Source organism: Nicotiana tabacum, chromosome 10 (assembly GCF_000715075.1).
Source record: "Nicotiana tabacum cultivar K326 chromosome 10, ASM71507v2, whole genome shotgun sequence".
Classification (NCBI taxonomy): Eukaryota; Viridiplantae; Streptophyta; class Magnoliopsida; order Solanales; family Solanaceae; genus Nicotiana; species Nicotiana tabacum.
Window position 1 is genome coordinate 70,836,652 of NC_134089.1, and position 18,389 is coordinate 70,855,040.

The 18,389-nt window shown below is 33.5% G+C and overlaps 1 protein-coding gene across 1 annotated transcript; it reads left to right on the top strand.

Moving 5' to 3' along the window:
* Positions 1–2,340: 2,340 nt before the first annotated feature.
* On the top strand, positions 2,341–12,558 carry LOC107778936 (serine/threonine-protein kinase rio2). The gene is made up of 13 exons (XM_016599265.2): positions 2,341–2,632; positions 2,732–2,778; positions 2,871–2,941; positions 3,040–3,153; positions 3,258–3,433; positions 3,762–3,850; positions 5,738–5,855; positions 6,079–6,152; positions 6,676–6,723; positions 6,932–7,100; positions 10,283–10,402; positions 11,906–12,196; positions 12,304–12,558. The coding sequence occupies exons 1-12, from the start codon at positions 2,549–2,551 to the stop codon at positions 12,161–12,163; spliced, it is 1,368 nt and encodes a 455-aa protein (XP_016454751.1). The 5' UTR covers positions 2,341–2,548; the 3' UTR covers positions 12,164–12,196; positions 12,304–12,558.
* The last annotated feature ends 5,831 nt before the right edge of the window (positions 12,559–18,389 follow it).

The window sequence follows — 18,389 nt, forward strand, 5'->3', positions numbered from 1 at the left end:
GTTGCGTTAATATTAAAGACATGGTATCCTTAACTTCATAAGTACTATGTAAATATTAAGGACATTTTGTCCTTAATATTTACACAACATTTATGAAGTTAAGGAACCATGTCCTAAAGTTTAACAACAAAAGATGCAAATACAAGTTAGAGACATTATGTCCTTAACATTTACAATACACACATGAATTTAAGGACACCATGTCCTTAACATTTATACAGTACATATGAAGTTAAGGACATGAAGTCCTAAAGTTTAACAACAGAAGGTGCAAATACATGACACTTTGTCCTTAATATTTATACAACACTCATAAAATTAAGGACACCATGTCCTAAAGTTTAACAATAGAAGGTGCAAATACAAATTAGGGACATTATGTCCTTAACATTTACAATGCACACATGAATTTAAAGACACCATGTCCTTAACATTTATACTAGACATATGAAGTTAATGACATGATGTCCTAAAGTTTAACAACAAAAGGTGCAAATACATGACACTTTGTCCTTAATTTTTACACAACACTCATGAAATTAAGGATACCATGTCCTTAATATTAGCTAGGGATGGTAAATGAGCGGGTTGAACTTAATTTGAGTGGGTCAAAATGGATTGCATCAATAAATGAGTTATTGCCTAACCCAACCCAAAATTTACTTGGACTAAGATGGGCTGGGTTAAGATGGGCTAAACAAAAGATCATAGCTTAATCCGCCCAACTCAACCCAATAATAAATATTCACGCCAATCGTATAGAATGCCATCAGCCAAATCGGACTTGATCTTGATGTAAAACAGTTTGAATTTTGTATGTCTAGTATTGTTCCCATTTTGTAGTTTAAAGAAAAATAATCATTTTTTTTGTTGTTGATCAAGACTGAACGTGCCCTATAGATTAATTAAATTTTAGTTCCATGTATCTAAAATTCACATCAGTTTGTACTAACATTTTACGTGCTTATTCTTTTATCAAACATGGTTATTGTTTATTTTTTAGTTTTATAAAATTGCTCTTTTTCAAAGATATTACACTACAATTAATAATATAAGATCACCCCTTGCACTTTTTTAGTATGTATTTCCTATTTAAGTCACATTTACCTCCTATAAATAATATTGAAAGTATGAAAATCATGACCATAATGAGTCTTAATATGCTAAATCATATCAATTTCAATGCATTATTATATATCAAAAATCAAAAGTAAAAAATAAAAAATTATCACTGTTTAAAAATTAAGGGGTTTAACGTGAATGGACCCAACCAACCCAAGTCTTAATTAGGGGTGTCAATGGTTCTGTTCGGCAGATTATTTTATAAAATTTGTATCATACCAATTTTTCGGTTATTTTATTATGTATAACCAAAACTAGACTTTTCGAAACCGTCTCAATCATGTCGGTTTCACTTCGGTATCGGTACGGTTCGATTAATTTTTGGTATTTTTTAAATGTCATATAAAATTCACCAGTAAAAATAGAATGCAGTAACATACGTTCTTTTATAGGACTTAGCGAACTCTCTAGACATTTTTACTGTTTAAAGGATAATGAATTAAAAAACATGAAAGATGGCTAGAGTATAGATACACAACTATTCGACACCAACGTAAAAGAAACCAAGTAAAAGCAAAGAAAATATAAATCACACGAGTGGAAAGATATTAACCAAGTTGAGACTCAAGAATAAAGTCTATATTAAATATCTAAAAACATAAATCTAAATTATATAAAAGGAAACATATTCAAACATTGTAGTTTGCTACTCATAATCATTAGAATACTTTGTGTCTTGCTAATAAAGATACTTGAAATAGCTTAGTTTAAGTATAAGTAGCAGAATAAGTTTTAGGAATTAGTATTTTGAGTTTAATTACTTATTGGCTTGTAACAGTTTTTATAATTCCAAGACCCAATGAAAAATGTAATACTTTATTAGTTTTAAACTTACTATATGAATATATTTTTCACATGTAAAATTTATTCGGTACGGTTCGGTATTTTTATAAAATAAAAAACCTAACCTAATTATCGGTACGGTTATAGATTTATATAAAAATCTACTATTTCTTTAAAAGAAACCTAAAAATCGGTTTGGTGCGGTACGGTTCGGTCGGTTTAGTCGTTTTTTAATATCCATTGACACCCCTAGTCTTAATGTTGGACTGATTTTGACACCCCTAATATTAGTACATGGGTATTTTTGGGTGGGCAAGAAAATTTATTAAGCACCCGTAAAAGAGTAAATAGATTTTAAAAAGTGGCTAAAAAATAAAAATATTTCTAATTAGTGACTAACTGTGTACTTTTCCCGTTATACGTTAGACTCGGCCCAAACCAGATTTTTCCGAATCGCAGGTCAAAGCTAAACTCAACTTGGTAAAGTTTCCCCTCCTTCCCAAAATTATATTTTTGTCCAAACAAATAGTTTAGGGTTACCGCTGATAAAAATCCTCCACTTTTCCAGCATACACAGTAGGTGGTTTTTGTATTAAGATTCTATTATTATTATTAATAGCAAGCAACAGAAGAGGCAAAGAAGATGAAGTTGGATGTCAACGTTTTGAGATACCTCTCCAAAGATGATTTCCGGGTCCTCACTGCCGTTGAGATGGGCATGCGCAATGTCTCTACCCTTTCCACTTTTTCACTCTATTTACTTTCTTAATTTTTTTCTTTTCAGTTTATAATCCTTCTTTGTTTACTTTTTTTTTTCTTTTTCCAGCATGAAATTGTGCCTTCTGAGCTCATTGACCGTATTGCTTCCCTCAAGTTAGTCCTTTTTTGTTTCCCTTAATTGGAGTATATTGTCTGCTGTTGCGTTGATATGTTAGTAATTTTTTTTTCTTCTTTTAATTATATAGGCATGGGGGCTCATATAAAGTGTTGAAGAATTTGCTAAAGCACAAATTAGTCCATCATGATGCTTCTAAATGTGAGTGCTTTTTATTGCTTTGTTTTTTACTATTTGTTTGTCCCTTTTTTGTGAGCTGCCATTTATTCTGAATTTTGTTTCTTAACGTTGCTGTATAGATGATGGATTTCGACTCACCTACCTTGGTTACGATTTTCTTGCAATCAAAACTATGGTTAATCGTGGTGTATTTAATGGAGTGGGTCGTCAACTTGGCACTGGGAAAGAGTCTGGTAACAATCTTTTGTCTGTATATTCTTGTGTTTTACTTTTTTTTTTCTTCTTGTTACTTTGTAATTTACACTATCATGTTCTTAACTATCCATTTTTCCAATAGATATTTTTGAGGTCGTAAAGGAAGATGGCACAGTTCTTGCGATGAAGTTACACAGGCTCGGTAGGGTTTCATTTAGGGCAGTCAAAGCAAAACGTGACTATTTGAGGCATCGTAGCAGCTATAATTGGCTCTACTTATCGCGGCTTGCTGCCTTGAAAGAGTTTGCATTTATGAAGGTGATTGCACTTCTCTAATTTGCCTTATTGTCTTCAGTGTTGTCAAAGGCTCATTTGAGGCGTGCTTAATATCTGAAGCTCAAAGAAGCTCAGCGTAGGCACTTCCCCCCTCTTAGGCTGCTCTTCAGTGTAGGCAAGGTTCTAAGGCGTGTGTCTCATTGCCATAAATTCTTAGTTGCACTTTTTTTTAACTAAGCTCACACTTTAGTTGCACTTTGCGCAAAGCTTTGATAGACTTGGAGCATTTTTTAACGCTTTTCTCCTTTGACAACACTAATTCTCCTTGAATTTGGAGATTTGTTTTGATATTTAGTGTTCGTGTAAGCAGGCACTAGAAGAACATGGATTCCCTGTTCCAAATGCTGTCGATTGCAATCGACATTGTTTGATTATGTCACTTGTACCAGGCTATCCACTGTAAGCAATGCACACTTTTTTTTAATTCCATCTTGGTGGGTCTACATTTGGTGATGCTGCTGTTTTACTTTATTGTGTATGCTAAACTTAATTTTCAGATGAAGGCCACTTGTTTTTTGTCTTAAGCTATAACTATGGCCATAAATTCCACTTTCCCTTTATGCTTCTCTCTAGGTCCTGTTTCCTTCTCAGGGAATAGGATGCATGTGTGGTAAGAGATAATGACGATTTTTTGGATCAGTTTTGCTTGACTTTGTTTAAGAAGTTTTGAGGGGAGATTGAGGCCGTTTCTGAAAATTTTTAGTCCATCATCAATCTTTAGTGCCGTTGAAGAAGAAATTCAATGGCGATGAAGATTTTTCTAATGGTCTTTTTAGTTCTAGGGTCCTTCGTCATTGGTTATATGTAGAACTAGATATTAGTAATTTCTTTAAACTTCTGTGAACTAGGTGTTATTTACCTAGCAGTACATATGCAATGCTTTATCAATGGCAACAACAACATCAACCTAGTAAAATAACACAAGTGAGGTTTGGGGAGGGTAGAGTGTACGCAGACCTTACCCCTACCCCGAGGGGTAGAGAGACTGTTTCCGGAAGACCCTCGACTCAAGAAGACGAAAAGTGAGACAACATATCAGAAAATAATAGAAGTAATGACAACAACATAATACCCAGACAGTAGATGCAAAGCACTAACAATAATCAGTAGATAGGGTCAGGCACAAAGAAAAACAGTAGAATAGTGTGAACACATCATGACCACTAGCAGTCTAAGACAAAGCCCTATCGGACTAGCCTCACACCTGTACAAAGAAGAACAGTGCTCAACTACCTCATAACCTACAACCGTAATGTTCAACCTCCACACCTTCCTATTAAGGGCCATGTCCTCAGAAATCTGAAGTCACGCCATGTCCTGTTTGATCACCTCTCCCCAATACTTCTTAGGCCGCCCTCTACCTAACCTCGTACCCTCCAAAACTAACCGCTCACACCTCCTGGCCGGGGCATCTGAACTTCTCCTCTGTAGGTGCCCGAACCATTTGAACCTCGCTTCCCGCATCTTGTCATCCATAGGAGCTACGCCAACCTTCTCCTGAATAACTTCATTTCTAATCTTATCCATCCTAGTATGCCCACACATCCACCTCAACATCCTCATTTCTGCTACCTTCATCTTCTGGATGTGTGATTGCTTAACTGGCCAACACTCAGCCCCATACAACATGGCCGGTCTAACCACCGCTCTATAAAACTTACCTTTGGGTGACAGAGGCACTTTGTCAATGCCAAGTTTCACAATATTAGTCATAAGGATGCGATGAAATGATAATTACTTATTTCTAATCACCATCATAACTTGAAAAAATATATTCTGTTTCTGGTATTGGAGGTTCTGCATAACCGTTATGTCTCAGTAATTGCGTTTCATATAGTAGCATAGAATTCTACATAGCTTGCTTCATTGGAATTATCATGTTCTATTTTTCGTTTCTTCAAGTATAATCGCCTTTAAAAATGGTATGTTAGAGTCATGGACCTTTGCATGTTCAATTATGTGGCTAAACTGGCCTTTGGAAGCTTAAGTAAGTTGGTAGTCCTAACTTTTCTTCCCAACACTATTTGGGGATTCTCGCTCCTGCACAAACTCTATAATCTTGCTAGTCTATTTTGTGCTTATAGCAACAGCTCCTTGTAAGATACACGGAATACTCTATTTAATAGCATTATGAGAATAATGTTAAGCTGTAATAACAACTGTTATGTAGGTCCTAAACCATGGAAAAATAGATTTTTGATCTTCAACTATGTGTGCATTATTGTCGTATTATTGGTTTCTTCCTAGAAATGCTGTCGGGAAAACTTATTATGATGGTCAAAATAGTGTGCAGGTTAAGGAGCTGCAAAACCCAGATGTGGTTTTTGAAACAATCATTGGTGCTGTTGTTCGTCTGGCAGAACACGGGCTTATTCACTGCGATTTTAATGAATTTAACATAATGGTATCTTATGATCTTTCTTTGATTTATTTGAAGCTATCATTATATTTAACTGCTGTATTTCGTTTCCTGTGAGCTTGGTTTGCTGAGTGTGCAACTAGGATATGTTGATTTCATTTTTCAGTTCTTTGCCCTTTTCAATTGCACTGAATTTTATTATATAGGCTTATACTAGACCTGTTTATCAGTTTTCTGATTTTTGTTGTATTAATTAATTGGATTGCAGATTGATGATGATGAAAAGGTCACCATGATTGATTTCCCGCAAATGGTGTCAGTCTCTCATCCTAATGCCCAAATGTAGGATACTGTACCATTTTATTCCATCTAAATACCATTTGAAGCAGTGTTATCAAAGGCGCGCTTAAGCCCTAAAGCGAGGCTCAAAACACGTAGAGCGCTTCGCCTCGCTTAACGGGCGCTTCAATGTTGTCATCAAGGCGCTAAGGCATGCTTTTCTTTGCCAATAAGTGTAATCCTGAAGAGGCGACATTAAACAATTGATATTTCACTTTATCGTAAATTCTCTTCAATTTTTTTGTCTATATATTTGGTATTCATGCTTATAGATATTAGTCTTGGACATACATATTTGTGGTTTTACTCTATTTGCGCGTTTCTTCCTTAAAGCCCACCCTTTATTTGCGCTTTGCACTTAAAGCCCCAACAGACCTTAGAGCTTTTTTGCTCTTTTCGCCTTTGATAATACTGATTCGAAGTTCTATTATGTCTTGTTTTTCCCCCCTTTATTTGGATCATTGTGTGCTGAGGATTGCGTTCTTAGCAGAATTGTTTGCTACTGATACAATTTTCTATATTCCAGGTATTTTGACCGTGATGTGGAGTGCATCTACAAGTTCTTTGAAAAGCGGTTAGTGACTACTCTACTGTGTTTAATTGTACTTGTTCATTTGTTTGACCAAGAAACTATTGTTCCACTTTATGATGTATTTCTGTGACTCATCTTTTGAATTCACTTTTTTATCCAGATATTTTGGGCTGTTACTTATGTTTTTTGGGATGCTAAATTTTCCTTTGAAATGCGAGCTCATACTTTATTTCTCTATACCTATCTTTAGGTTCAATATGTTATTTGAAGAAAATGAAAATGATTCTGATGGTTCAGAGGCTGAAATAGATGAAGTTGGACGGCCCCAGTTCTCTGAAATAAACAAAAATAGCGGTTTCTTGGACAAAGAACTTGCTGCCAGTGGTTTTACAAGAAAGGATCAAAATGAGTTGGAAAAGGTACAATCAAACTACTGTTTTTGGCTGAATTGCATTAAAAATTGTTAACCTTATTAGGAAAAAAAAGAAGCTTCTCGGATATAGCTTTCTTCCACTAAGAAGGGAAACAAATAAAGAAAACTATGTTTAGATTGAATGACTTATCCTGGGACTTATATGAAGCTGTCTGATCAATATCGTATTGATCTGGAAAGTTAACTTTGAATATTGTAACTGTGTGACAAATGTGATTGATGCTATCTGTTGATGATATTTGCCTGAGTTGGATTATGAGTCTTTAGTACTTGATTCCACACGATGCAAAAGTGAAGAGCGTGAAGCAAGGAAAAGCGACAACCCCCATTTCACGAGAAGCGAGAAGCGAAGCGCTCGCTTTTTTAAGTGAAGCGGAATTTAATTTTTTTTTTTAAAAATAAATACTGCATAGACAATACATGTAATTTTAAGCAAATGTTCAACACTTCAATTGGGCAGAAATTGGGCAGAAATTTTGGGCAGAAACTGGAAAAATTGGGCAGAAATTTTCTGAAAAAAATTCGCCAGCATTTCGCCGCTTTTTGGACATTTAGAAAGAAAAAGAAAAAGAAAAAGAAAAAGACTGAAAATCAAAAGTGCAGAAGCAGAACATAGCTCTTCTGTTGAAGAAGAAGACGAACAACCCTAGTTGAAATAATCTGATTATTTCAAAAATCAGAAGTTGATGAAGAAGAGAAGAAGAAATCGCTGTTGTTGTTGAAGAAAAACCCTAGTCTCGATGCTGTTGAAGAAGTCCAGACAGTGTTTACGGTTTAGAAACCTCGATTTTTAATAAAATAGGGCTTGAGTTAATTTTAAACATAGAAGTGGACGCTTCTAACGCTTCTTCTCGCTTCACCGCTTCTCGCTTTTACAGAGAAGCGGTTGCTTTTTCGTACCAGAGTTGCTTCTATTACCTGAAGCGCTGCCCTTCACGCCTCGCTTAAAGCGAGGAAGCGAGCGCTTTTTTAATCACTTATGCAAAGTGATGAATGCAAATTATAGTCTTAGTTATGACAATCTTAGAAGTTTTATACTGTAGTAAGTGGTGAAATTTAGGATAAGGATCTGAGAATGAGGTGGAAACATTGATCATCAGCAAATTTTCTAATTACAATGACTTCATAAAAATGATTTAATTATCATGGTCATGTTTTTCTTTGAAGTCCTTAGGGAATCCTTTATAGTTTGCCTAATAGAATGAATAATGGAGTTACTTTGGAGGACTGCTTGAGAAGTGCTAAGAAGGAATCAGAGCCCGTTTGGATTTGCTTGTTTTAAGTGCTTTTAAGCCAAAATAGCTTTTAAGTCATTTTGTAGTGTTTGGATAAAGTAAAAAAGTGCTTTTAAGCACTTGTTTTTAAGCTAAAATGACAAAAACAAGCCAAAAACAAAAAGTTAGAATTCCTAACTTATGGCTTAAAAGCTATTTTGGCTTAAAAGTAACTTAAAACAAGCCCATCCAATCGGGCACTCAGTCTCATAATCATGCAAAGAGTATAGTTTATAAGATATAAGATATGACCTCTTTTCCTTGAAATCAATGATAAAATGTACATAATTTTACTTATAAATATACCATTATAACCGTCCTGTCTAACATGACAAGCAATGGCCAGTGCCACTGGTGATTCGGTGAAGGAGTGGTAATTTGCATACCAGATTCGGTAAATAAACACCTCAAATACATACATAACATACAAATTTAGATTAGCACATGTCCATGGGAGGTTATTCTGATTCACATGCAGGCATCATTTTCTATGATAAAACTAAGCAAGACAAAACTATGTACTGGGAATGAGATATAAAAATCTTTGCACCATTCTTCTGTTTGGTAACTTCAGAATCATATTGCTTCTCAAAAATGGTATGAAGAAAGTTGCAAAACTCAATGCTTTCTGTTGGTTACAAGAATGTTATTGGAGCTTAAACAGTTTTTTGGCGTATTATATCATCCATTGAGCAGAAAGAAGAGTCAAATGGAAACGAGAACAATGTGAAGTTGATTAAGGGATATAGGCGGAAGGTAAAAGAGGAGCTGTACAAAATTTGCCAGGATATTCTAGAAATCATGGACGAACATCTCATTCCATAATGAGAAGCTACTGTCTTTTATTAAAAAAATTAAGACTAATGTTTAACAATCCATTCTAACTGTTCGGTATTTCGGTATACCAAAATATCGAAACCTCAATACCGAGGACCGTACTGAAATACCGAATAACCGAAAAATTGATACCGAATTATACTGAAATACCGAATAAACCGATACCGAAATACCGAATTAATTCGGTCGGGTTCGGAATTCGATTTTTCGGATTTTATGCCCACCCCTAATTATAAGACTAGCATATTAAAATAAAATACTCAAAGTTGAAGAAGTTAAAAAACGTATTAGTCATCAACTTGAGGGCATTTAGTCTATATATGGAAATGTGTAAAATTTCTTCAAGCTACCTCATGGAGTTTAACAGAGGAGGTTGATGCTGTGATTATAATAAATCGGAACTGAGTTGTTTGCATCCCTGTAAACAATAGAGAAGGTCTTTGTTATTGCAGAAATATGGAGAGGAAGCTGTTGTAGTGAACCATGAAAATACATTAATGATAAATGCCGTGCACACTTTTCCTTTGAACATGGACAGCATGAATGTCCTCGGTCATTACAATGTCCCCCCTAGAGAAGTTACATCTTTTCTTTCGTGTCATGTCTGATTAGATAAATCCATTGACCTGTAACTGTATCTATTTGTATATTGTTTAAAAAATGCTACGCTATACGATATTTCTGTTAAATATCAATTTGTTTGGATTGTATTCACCAGGTATATGCTAAGGATGATTTCACCACCTCTCTAGTTGAATGTTTTGCAGCGTGTGTGTTCACTTAAACAGTGTCTTTGTATCATGAAAAGAAGACTCATTTAGTGTCTGTTAGAGACAATATTCAGCCAGTTTTCGTACCTCATATTCTCTACATGGCTAAGTGAATTGCCCTTTCTTCCCTTTTCGGTGATAATGCATATGTACAAAGTGTTGTTTTTTGGCTTGATAAGATTGTGGTAATGGTGATAATTCTTATTGCAGCTGCAGGATATTCTGCCATTTGAATGTGAATCGCCTGTGGTACTTGACTTTCTAGTTATTATTTACTTTGTTTGCAGTTAACTGAGGCAGAGCTTGACATGTATTCAGATTCTGATGATGAAGGAACTGGTGATGATGAAGATGAAGACATGAACGAGACAAACATCAAGCAGCTTGAATCCTTGCAGTTGGAGAAGGTAGTTCCCCTTTCTCCACTAAGAAGGAAAGAGCGAAGAGACATAGACCTGTAGTGATCTCATATTAAAGTCATTAGTTGAAATGTTTCTGGTGCTTTTGGTTGATAAGAGGATATGGGACCTAGTTCTCTACACTATTTTTTGTTACCGCAACATGGTAATGTGCGATAAAACCAAAGTTGGAGCATTTTTTTTTTTTTTTAGTTTCACTGGAAATATGGAACATAAAGATGATCCTCAACTAGCTCTTTTGTAAAGCAAAATAAAAATAGATTAGTGCAGTTGAGTCATCTTTGTAAATACTTTGGACACTTTCTTGATATGTTGTTAATGAAATTTTATTAACTTACTAAAAAGCTTTCATGTAAAGCAAAAGCAGGAGAGTAAAGCTTTGATGCTTTCTGCGTTGTCTGGACTGGACGGAATTGCCAGGTGTTTTGATGGAATATCAACTCCTAACACTCCCTTAAGGCTAGATGCCTTTTACTTTTATTTAGTTGGCAAAATCTCTCTGTTGTAACTTGCCCTATAGATTTTCTGGACTTTATCAGCTCCCTAGCAGTTTAGGCATATGTATCGGTGCAGTTTCTCCCTTTTTGCAGTCCTTATCTTTTGTAAAACTTATATCTTCTTGATGCCAATTAATGAAACTACTTACTTCATAAAAAAGAGCAGGAGAGTCAAACCATCTTGACATTTTTTACATAATAATGTGAGTTTTTTTTTAAAAAAATTGCTTGTAGTATGAGACATAATCTAATTAGTACAAGTCTTTCTAGAAAACCTTCCTAAACCGTTGCGATTGTCTGCGGTAAAAGTTTTACAATTTACTCTGAAAACTTTTGCTGAAAAATTGCTTTGATTAGTCATACTACTATTTATGATGAGAGTTCACTGGTAGGCTGGCAATTAATCACTTTTGGCATGGTACGGGACATTACCCTTATTATCTGTTTATGTAAATCAGATATCCCTGAAACATTAGTGTTAAGTTGCCTCTTATCAGTTACCATAGTATTGTTGACTCACCAGATTTCTGCAGCATATTAATGTAGGATATTTTATCACCACGAAGGGGAGCCTTGGCGTAACTGGTAAAGCTGCCTCCATGTGACCAGGAGGTCACGGGTTCGAGCCGTGGAAACCTTTTGTAGAAATGCAGGGAAAGGTTGCGTACAATAGACCCTTATGGTCCGGCCCTTCCCTGGACCTTGTACATAGCGGGAGCTTAGTGCACCGAGCTGCCCCTTTTTTCTTTTTTAATATATATTTTATCACCACCCAACAGAATAGGATGTGCTTGCTACAATAATCATTTTTTCCTAATTTCTGAGTAATATCATACATTATTGGGCCTTTGCCTATCTTATTGAATAAACTAAGGATGCATATTCCACCATATCTCTGTGGCAGGTGTGTCGGCTTATATTTCTCACGCAGATGGAAAAAAGTGCGAGAATTTCCATGTCTCTTGGCACTTACTAATGATATTTATTCTTGCAGGAGGACAACAATCATCTAGTTGGGGATGAGCATGATGATAATCATCAAGTTGGGGATGAGCATGATCCTGAGGATGATGGAGAGGCCGAGTCTGAAGATGATGCCGAACTTGTGAAGAGCCTGAGCAAGCAGAGGAGGAAGGCCATTCAAGCTGCCCATCGGGGGAAGAGGAACTTTGCCTCCAGGAATACATACAAGGACAAAGGTGGGAAATCCTCACAGAGTTCAAAGGTCCATAAGCATTTGGGTGGCTGGTAAAGTACTGGAACCCCTGGAGGAGTCACAACACTGGTAATGAATATGGAAACTTTTCATTTCAAGATGGTTGTCTGTTATTCAGTATCTTTTGAAGGCCAATTAACGTAGTATATGATACCTCTTATTTCTTTGGTGCTAAGGTGTTGAAGGAATAGCCGGTAGAGGAGCTATCACTAAGGTACTTAATAATACAGTTTTGACTTGGATTCTGTCTTGTATATTTAAAATTTTGGTAGCATGTTTGGCAGAACATAAAGGCTTAAGATTGTAATGTACTTGTTATTTAAAGATTATAAATTAGAAACGGTTTGTAGGTTTGAAGAACTTCGTAGACATTCTATTATTGGTCATAGTTATGCTATTTGATATTTGAATGGAGGGAAAAATACTTTTGCTACTTGGAATAGTTGGGCGACAACAAGCACTAGTTTAGTAGCGCAACAGCTGAGTAAAAGCTCCATGATCACAGTATGGTCTGCTGGAGACAGATGAAATCCCCTTCCAAAAGTTGAATTTCAAGGCTAAGAATCATGTTTTAATGTTTTTGAGCGACCAAGAGCTGAGGGTTTTTCTTCTTCTAAATAAAGCCATGAATGGACCTCATTCCCGTTGTTGACTGTTTGGGTTAAATTTTATTTGAGGTTCAATTTTCAGTTGGTCATCTCTTCATTCACAAAATTACTCTAACTTCTTCACTGTAAAAAAATTACTTTAAATTCTCGTGAAGATGTTCTACGTAAACAGCCTCTCTACCTTCAAGGTAGGGGTTTGTTGTTCTTCTCGTGAAGATGTTCTATGTAAACAGCCTCTCTACCTTCAAGGTAGGGGGTTGTTGTTTTTCTTCTCGTGAAGATGTTCTTGTCGGGAAAGACATGTTGTTAAGTTACTTAGTATTACCCATGGTAAATGTTACAGCAGGGCTACTGCCGTTCAGGATAAGGGAAGTGGTCATATGCTTAGCTTGCTAAGAGGGATTCTTACCTTGGCTTGTAACGACAGTATATGATTTTCATCCTCTAAAACTTTTGTATGCTTGTGGCGACACGACTCTCCTGTGTGTCTTAACTGTGTTTTACGTCATTCTCCTATCTCAAATTGTTGAAAGTAGTTGAAAAGCTATCCTGTAGGATCCTTAGTTCTAATTCCAGGCGACCAACTTGCATTATTACTATGCACAGGTTGCTGATATGATGTTTTTCTTTTGATTGTTTGGAGCTCTGATAACACTATAAGATGTTATAATGATGTTGTATGAATTGATAAATAACCTCCCTTATATCCTCTTCCTTTTAATAAGTATTCTGATTATTAACTTTTCATGGAGTACACTATTTGATACAACTGTGCTCTTAGATTGTAGGAAGATAATATCTTCTTATGCTCGTTTCAGCCTTGTTTTGTCTTTTGCCTTTTGTGAGAGCTATTTTGGCACCATTACCTTTGCAGAAAAATAAAAAATTGAAAATACAAAAAAAAGGAATTTTTTTTAGGGGGTTTGCGGGGGGGGGGGGGGGGGAGTAGGGGGTAGGGTGGGTGGGTGTTGTAGAAAAATAAAAAAACAGAAAATTGAAAATACAGAAAGAAGTGAATTTTTTTTAGGGGTTTTGGGGGGTGGGGGGTGGCGCAGAAAAACAAAAAATTAAAAATACAAGAAAAAGTAAAAATATTTTTTGGGGTTTAAGGTTCGTAAAAATGAATGATTGTAGTCTTAACGTGATATATTAGTATTACAATACGGTAAATACAACTAGTATTAGTATCCGCACGGATGCGCGGACACTTATTATGTCAAATATTTAAGTTATTTGGATTGTATGTAAATAATCTTAAAATTTATACTTTCTCAGTAAATATAGATAATCATTGAATATTAACTACATGAAAAAAATTAACCATTTCTTCTATTTTTCTTTTTTGATATCATTCTTGCCGGTATCATTGGATCCTAAAAATAGTCAGGAAGCAAAATAATAACTCATATTTATGGCAAAACAATCAAATGTTGAGACAATGAAAGACTCTTTGGATAAGACTTAACTCTTTTACTACTACTTGAACTCTTATTTGGTGTGTTGATATCTCTTAAAAAATATTTCTTTCTTAAAATTTTAGTTTCTAAAATATTATTTTTCAATAATAATTATTTTTATAATAATGTAATTGAAAATATTATTCTTAATTCAAAACTCATTTTAGTTGGATATCTAAAAATATAAAAAATTCCTTAGCTAGTGAATTTATTTTACTCTATTTTGATATTTGACATTAACCATGTTAAATATTTGAGTTATTTGAATTATATTTAAATAACCTTAACATTTAAATTTCAATTTCTAAAACTTTATATATATTATAGTAATGATTATCTTTATAATGATGCAAGTGAAGATACTATCGTTAATTTAAAATTCACTTTAATCGGCTATCTAAAAATTTAAATGATTTTTGGTCGAATTTATTTCAGTATGACTCCACTTTAAGTTTATTGATATCTCTAGCCCCAGAATTTGAATTTTTAATACCTTATATATTCAAAAAATTTGTTCTTTGAATCATTAAATGTTAAATTAATTGATTATTATTATAAAACATTGTATATATTGTCTTAAAATTGTCAAGTAGTTTATTTTTCGACACCATTCTTGGCTTAACCTCAATGCAAACTACTCAAATTGCATTCCAATTCAAATTCGAATATCATATCAGTTTGTTAGTAATATTGATTTTTTAAAAACGGCACATAATGTAAATTTTAAAAAATATTCTAAGATATCCTTATCTTATAATCTATGTATTTGAGTTGAAAAAAAATTGAATCGATGAGATTAACTTTCGAATTTTTTATACTCAACAAAGATGAAACATAAGAAGAAATTTGATGTCATCTTTTATTTCTCGTTTTTAGATCTTTCTAACATTTTTTTTCAATATTTATTTTCTTTTATCTTATTTTTTATGTCATTATTTCTTTTGTTACAATTAATTTATTTCACTATAAAAGTATGAGTTTAAATAAAAATTGTCTACATATGAATTTTAATTATATTTTTAGTTTTTGGTTGAAATTATTTCATATTTTTCTTTTGGCTTTATCTAATCAGCCTAAATAGGTGCTCACCGGACCACTTAAATTAAAAAATTGAATGATGTGTAATTTATATATAATCCATATATAATATGTGTATAATCGTGTGTTATCAATATATCATCGATTTATATTAGCTATAAAAAGTAAACAATAAATATGGCCGGATATTATGTAAATATTCCATAAGATTTCGATTTTTTGAGTTTATCCCTGATATAACTTCTATTATAATAATTTTAAAACTATATACTAATGTTCAAAAATATCTTATCTTTTTATTATCTTTGAATTAAAAAAAGTAAAGAGTTTTTTCGAAATAATTTGTTTACTAAAAACATATTTCACGTCATACCAATTTTTTCTTTATATATACTCTTTGTTACACTTAAAAGTCGCTATAGAAACTATCAATTAGAAATCAATTTCTCTCTTGTTGAGTTTGAAAAAAAAAGCCTTTCACATAATCTAATGATTCAAAACTAATATTCTTCAACGAAAAAAATATTATACCCTTGCAATATTGGCCTGACTACAGCTAAATGAAGGGGTTTCGGCTTATACCTTTCAATTCCTTGAATGTACTAAATTAAAATTAATGATAGCAATTTTATAGCCAAAGTTTTGTTATTTTTTTGATGTCTATTTATGCAAATTGACTCTTCAAACAAATATTCTTCAAGAAGAAAAAAAAACAACTTTTTTTTAATATTGACTTATTTTGTAATATTTTTTCTCCAGCATGTATGTTTACTTTATTATATATATATAAGTAAACTTTTATTTAGTTTTGTAAACTCTTTTTTGTTATTTAGATAAACATAGATGTGTACCTTATATATTATATTTATTTTAAAAGAATTTCGTTTTATTCAAATCTAGCTACAGTATTTCAAAGAACTATACTTATAGGATTTTAAATGTGAAAGAGTTTTATAGTTATATGGAGTAGTTTTTTTTTGCTAGAGGCGAAGTAGTATTTAAATAATTAGAAAAAATAACAAAAGTTCCTAACATGGTTGCATATGATCATTAACCGAATTAAGTATGATAACATGATAAAAACGAATTTTAGAACTTTATCTATAAATCAAAATTATCTTTTAATTCAAATTCCGTATAAAATTATCTTTTAATTCAAATTCCATGTGTGTGTGTGTATATATATTATATTATATTTGTATTTAACTAAAATAGTCAAATATAGAATAAAGTTATCATATACTATTGACATTTATTAGCTTGCCACTTGGCTTAACCAGAATGTCAATTATATATGGTTACTTTCTTGCTTTAATATATATATAGATTAGAGTTGCCCAGCGGCCCAGTTCCAATATTAAATGAAAATACGTGGAAATAACACTAGGTAACCACTTTTAAGTATGATGTTTAAAATATATCAATAGTTTATAATGTATTTAAAAACTAGCCAATTATCTCAAACTTCAGGACACAACGTCCTGAAGTTTAAACCTCAAAGTTCAAACTTCAAGACATCGTGTCCTAAAGTTCGAAAATTGAGTTCAGAAATTCAGGACACTTAGTCATATATTTCAAATTAGCAGCTCAAAAATTCAGAACACTAAGTCATAAATTCTAAATTTAGGATATTTAGTCCAAAAACTTTGGGTGAGTTGGTTAATCTTTAAATACATTATAAATTATGGATATATTTTAAACAACAGACTTAAAAATGACTACCGATGCACTTCGCCCTGAAAATACAGTACATATGAATGAACTAATTGGACCAACTTTTATATACGACAGACAAGATTATGGCCTGCTTGCCATTCTGACCAGTGGACTTACAGAGGAACTTGACTGTAAAAATTGCACGGGGGAGCCCTATTTAGTCGCTCCCATTTAACCTATACCTATTTTTTAAAAACGTTTTAACTTGTACCCACTTTTTAAACAACTTTAGTCTTCTTTCTCCTCCTCCTTCGTTTTCTTCTTCTTCTTCTTCTTCTTCTTCTTCTTCTTCTTCTTCTTCTTCTTCTTCTTCTTCTTCTTCTTCTTCTTCTTCTTCTTCTTCTGCTGCTGCTGCTGCTGCTGCTGCTGCTGCTGTTGCTGTTGGTGCTGCTATGAAACTTCAATTCATAGGGATGAACTTTCTGCTGTTGTTGGGGCTGCTATGTCCAGTAATTATAATACTGTCAACGTTCAACAACTGAAAGCTGACCATTTTAACTTTCTCCCATTTAGAAGAAATTTTGATGAGGTAATATTCTGCTTCTATTTTTTTATTTTTATAATCTTTTCTCTGTCAGTGTTTCTTCAGATAATGACTATTTGCTTTTTTTGTTCAGAATCATATAAAAATCTTTGAAACTAAATAAAATGAAAAGAGAATTTTTATAATCTGCTTTTTTTTTTTGCATATTGATCCAAACTATTGATATTCTTGTGGATGTATAGCCTTATTGTAAGAGCTCCTATGAATGCTGAAGTTTAGCAAATATAAACAAAAACTTCAGCTCTTAGAATGCTGAAGTTTAGCAAATACAAAAGAAACTTCAGCTCCTAGAATGCTGATGTTCAGCAAATACAAAAGAAACTTCAGCTCCTAGAATGCTGGAGTTCAGCAATTACAAAACAAAAACTTCAGCCAAAACATGCTGTAGTTTTATCGAACTGAAGTTTGCCATTGCACTATGAACTGAAGTTTGCGTGATTGCCTTTGCAAGTCAGGCCAAACTTCAGCCAAAAATATCTGAAGTTTTGCTTTGATAAGGCTACACTTCAGGCAAAATATTCTGAAGTTCAAACTTCAGACATAAAATTTTATTACTTCAGGCTCGTATGTCTGAAGTTACCCGAAAAGTGGTTACGCTTGCATTTTTTTTTGCAAAGCAGGTGTAAGTTAAAAGGTGACCCAAAAACTGGGTATAGGTGCAAATTCCCCAACTTCTATTGATTTTTTTAATCTCAGTAGCAGAAGTTCGGGAAAAGTTTCGCCAGAATTTTAAAAAGTTCGCTCGCTAGGATTTTTCTCGATTGCCAGAATTTTAAAGAACGCTGCAATTATGGTGATCGTCAGGATTTTACACAAATTCTGATGGATTACTAAAACCTTTTAGTATTGTGGTTGAAAATTTTGGCGATCATTATAATTTTCGGTGCTTCAAAATTCTG

What these genes read in the sequence shown, in the direction of transcription:
- LOC107778936 (XM_016599265.2), top strand. Translation starts at nt 2,549, where the DNA reads ATGAAGTTGGATGTCAACGTTTTGAGATACCTCTCCAAAGATGATTTC. An exon ending in CCATCATGATGCTTCTAAAT is followed by an intron (nt 2,942 to 3,039) that starts GTGAGTGCTTTT and finishes GTTGCTGTATAG; the next exon opens with ATGATGGATTTCGACTCACC. An exon ending in AATCCTTGCAGTTGGAGAAG is followed by an intron (nt 10,403 to 11,905) that starts GTAGTTCCCCTT and finishes TTATTCTTGCAG; the next exon opens with GAGGACAACAATCATCTAGT.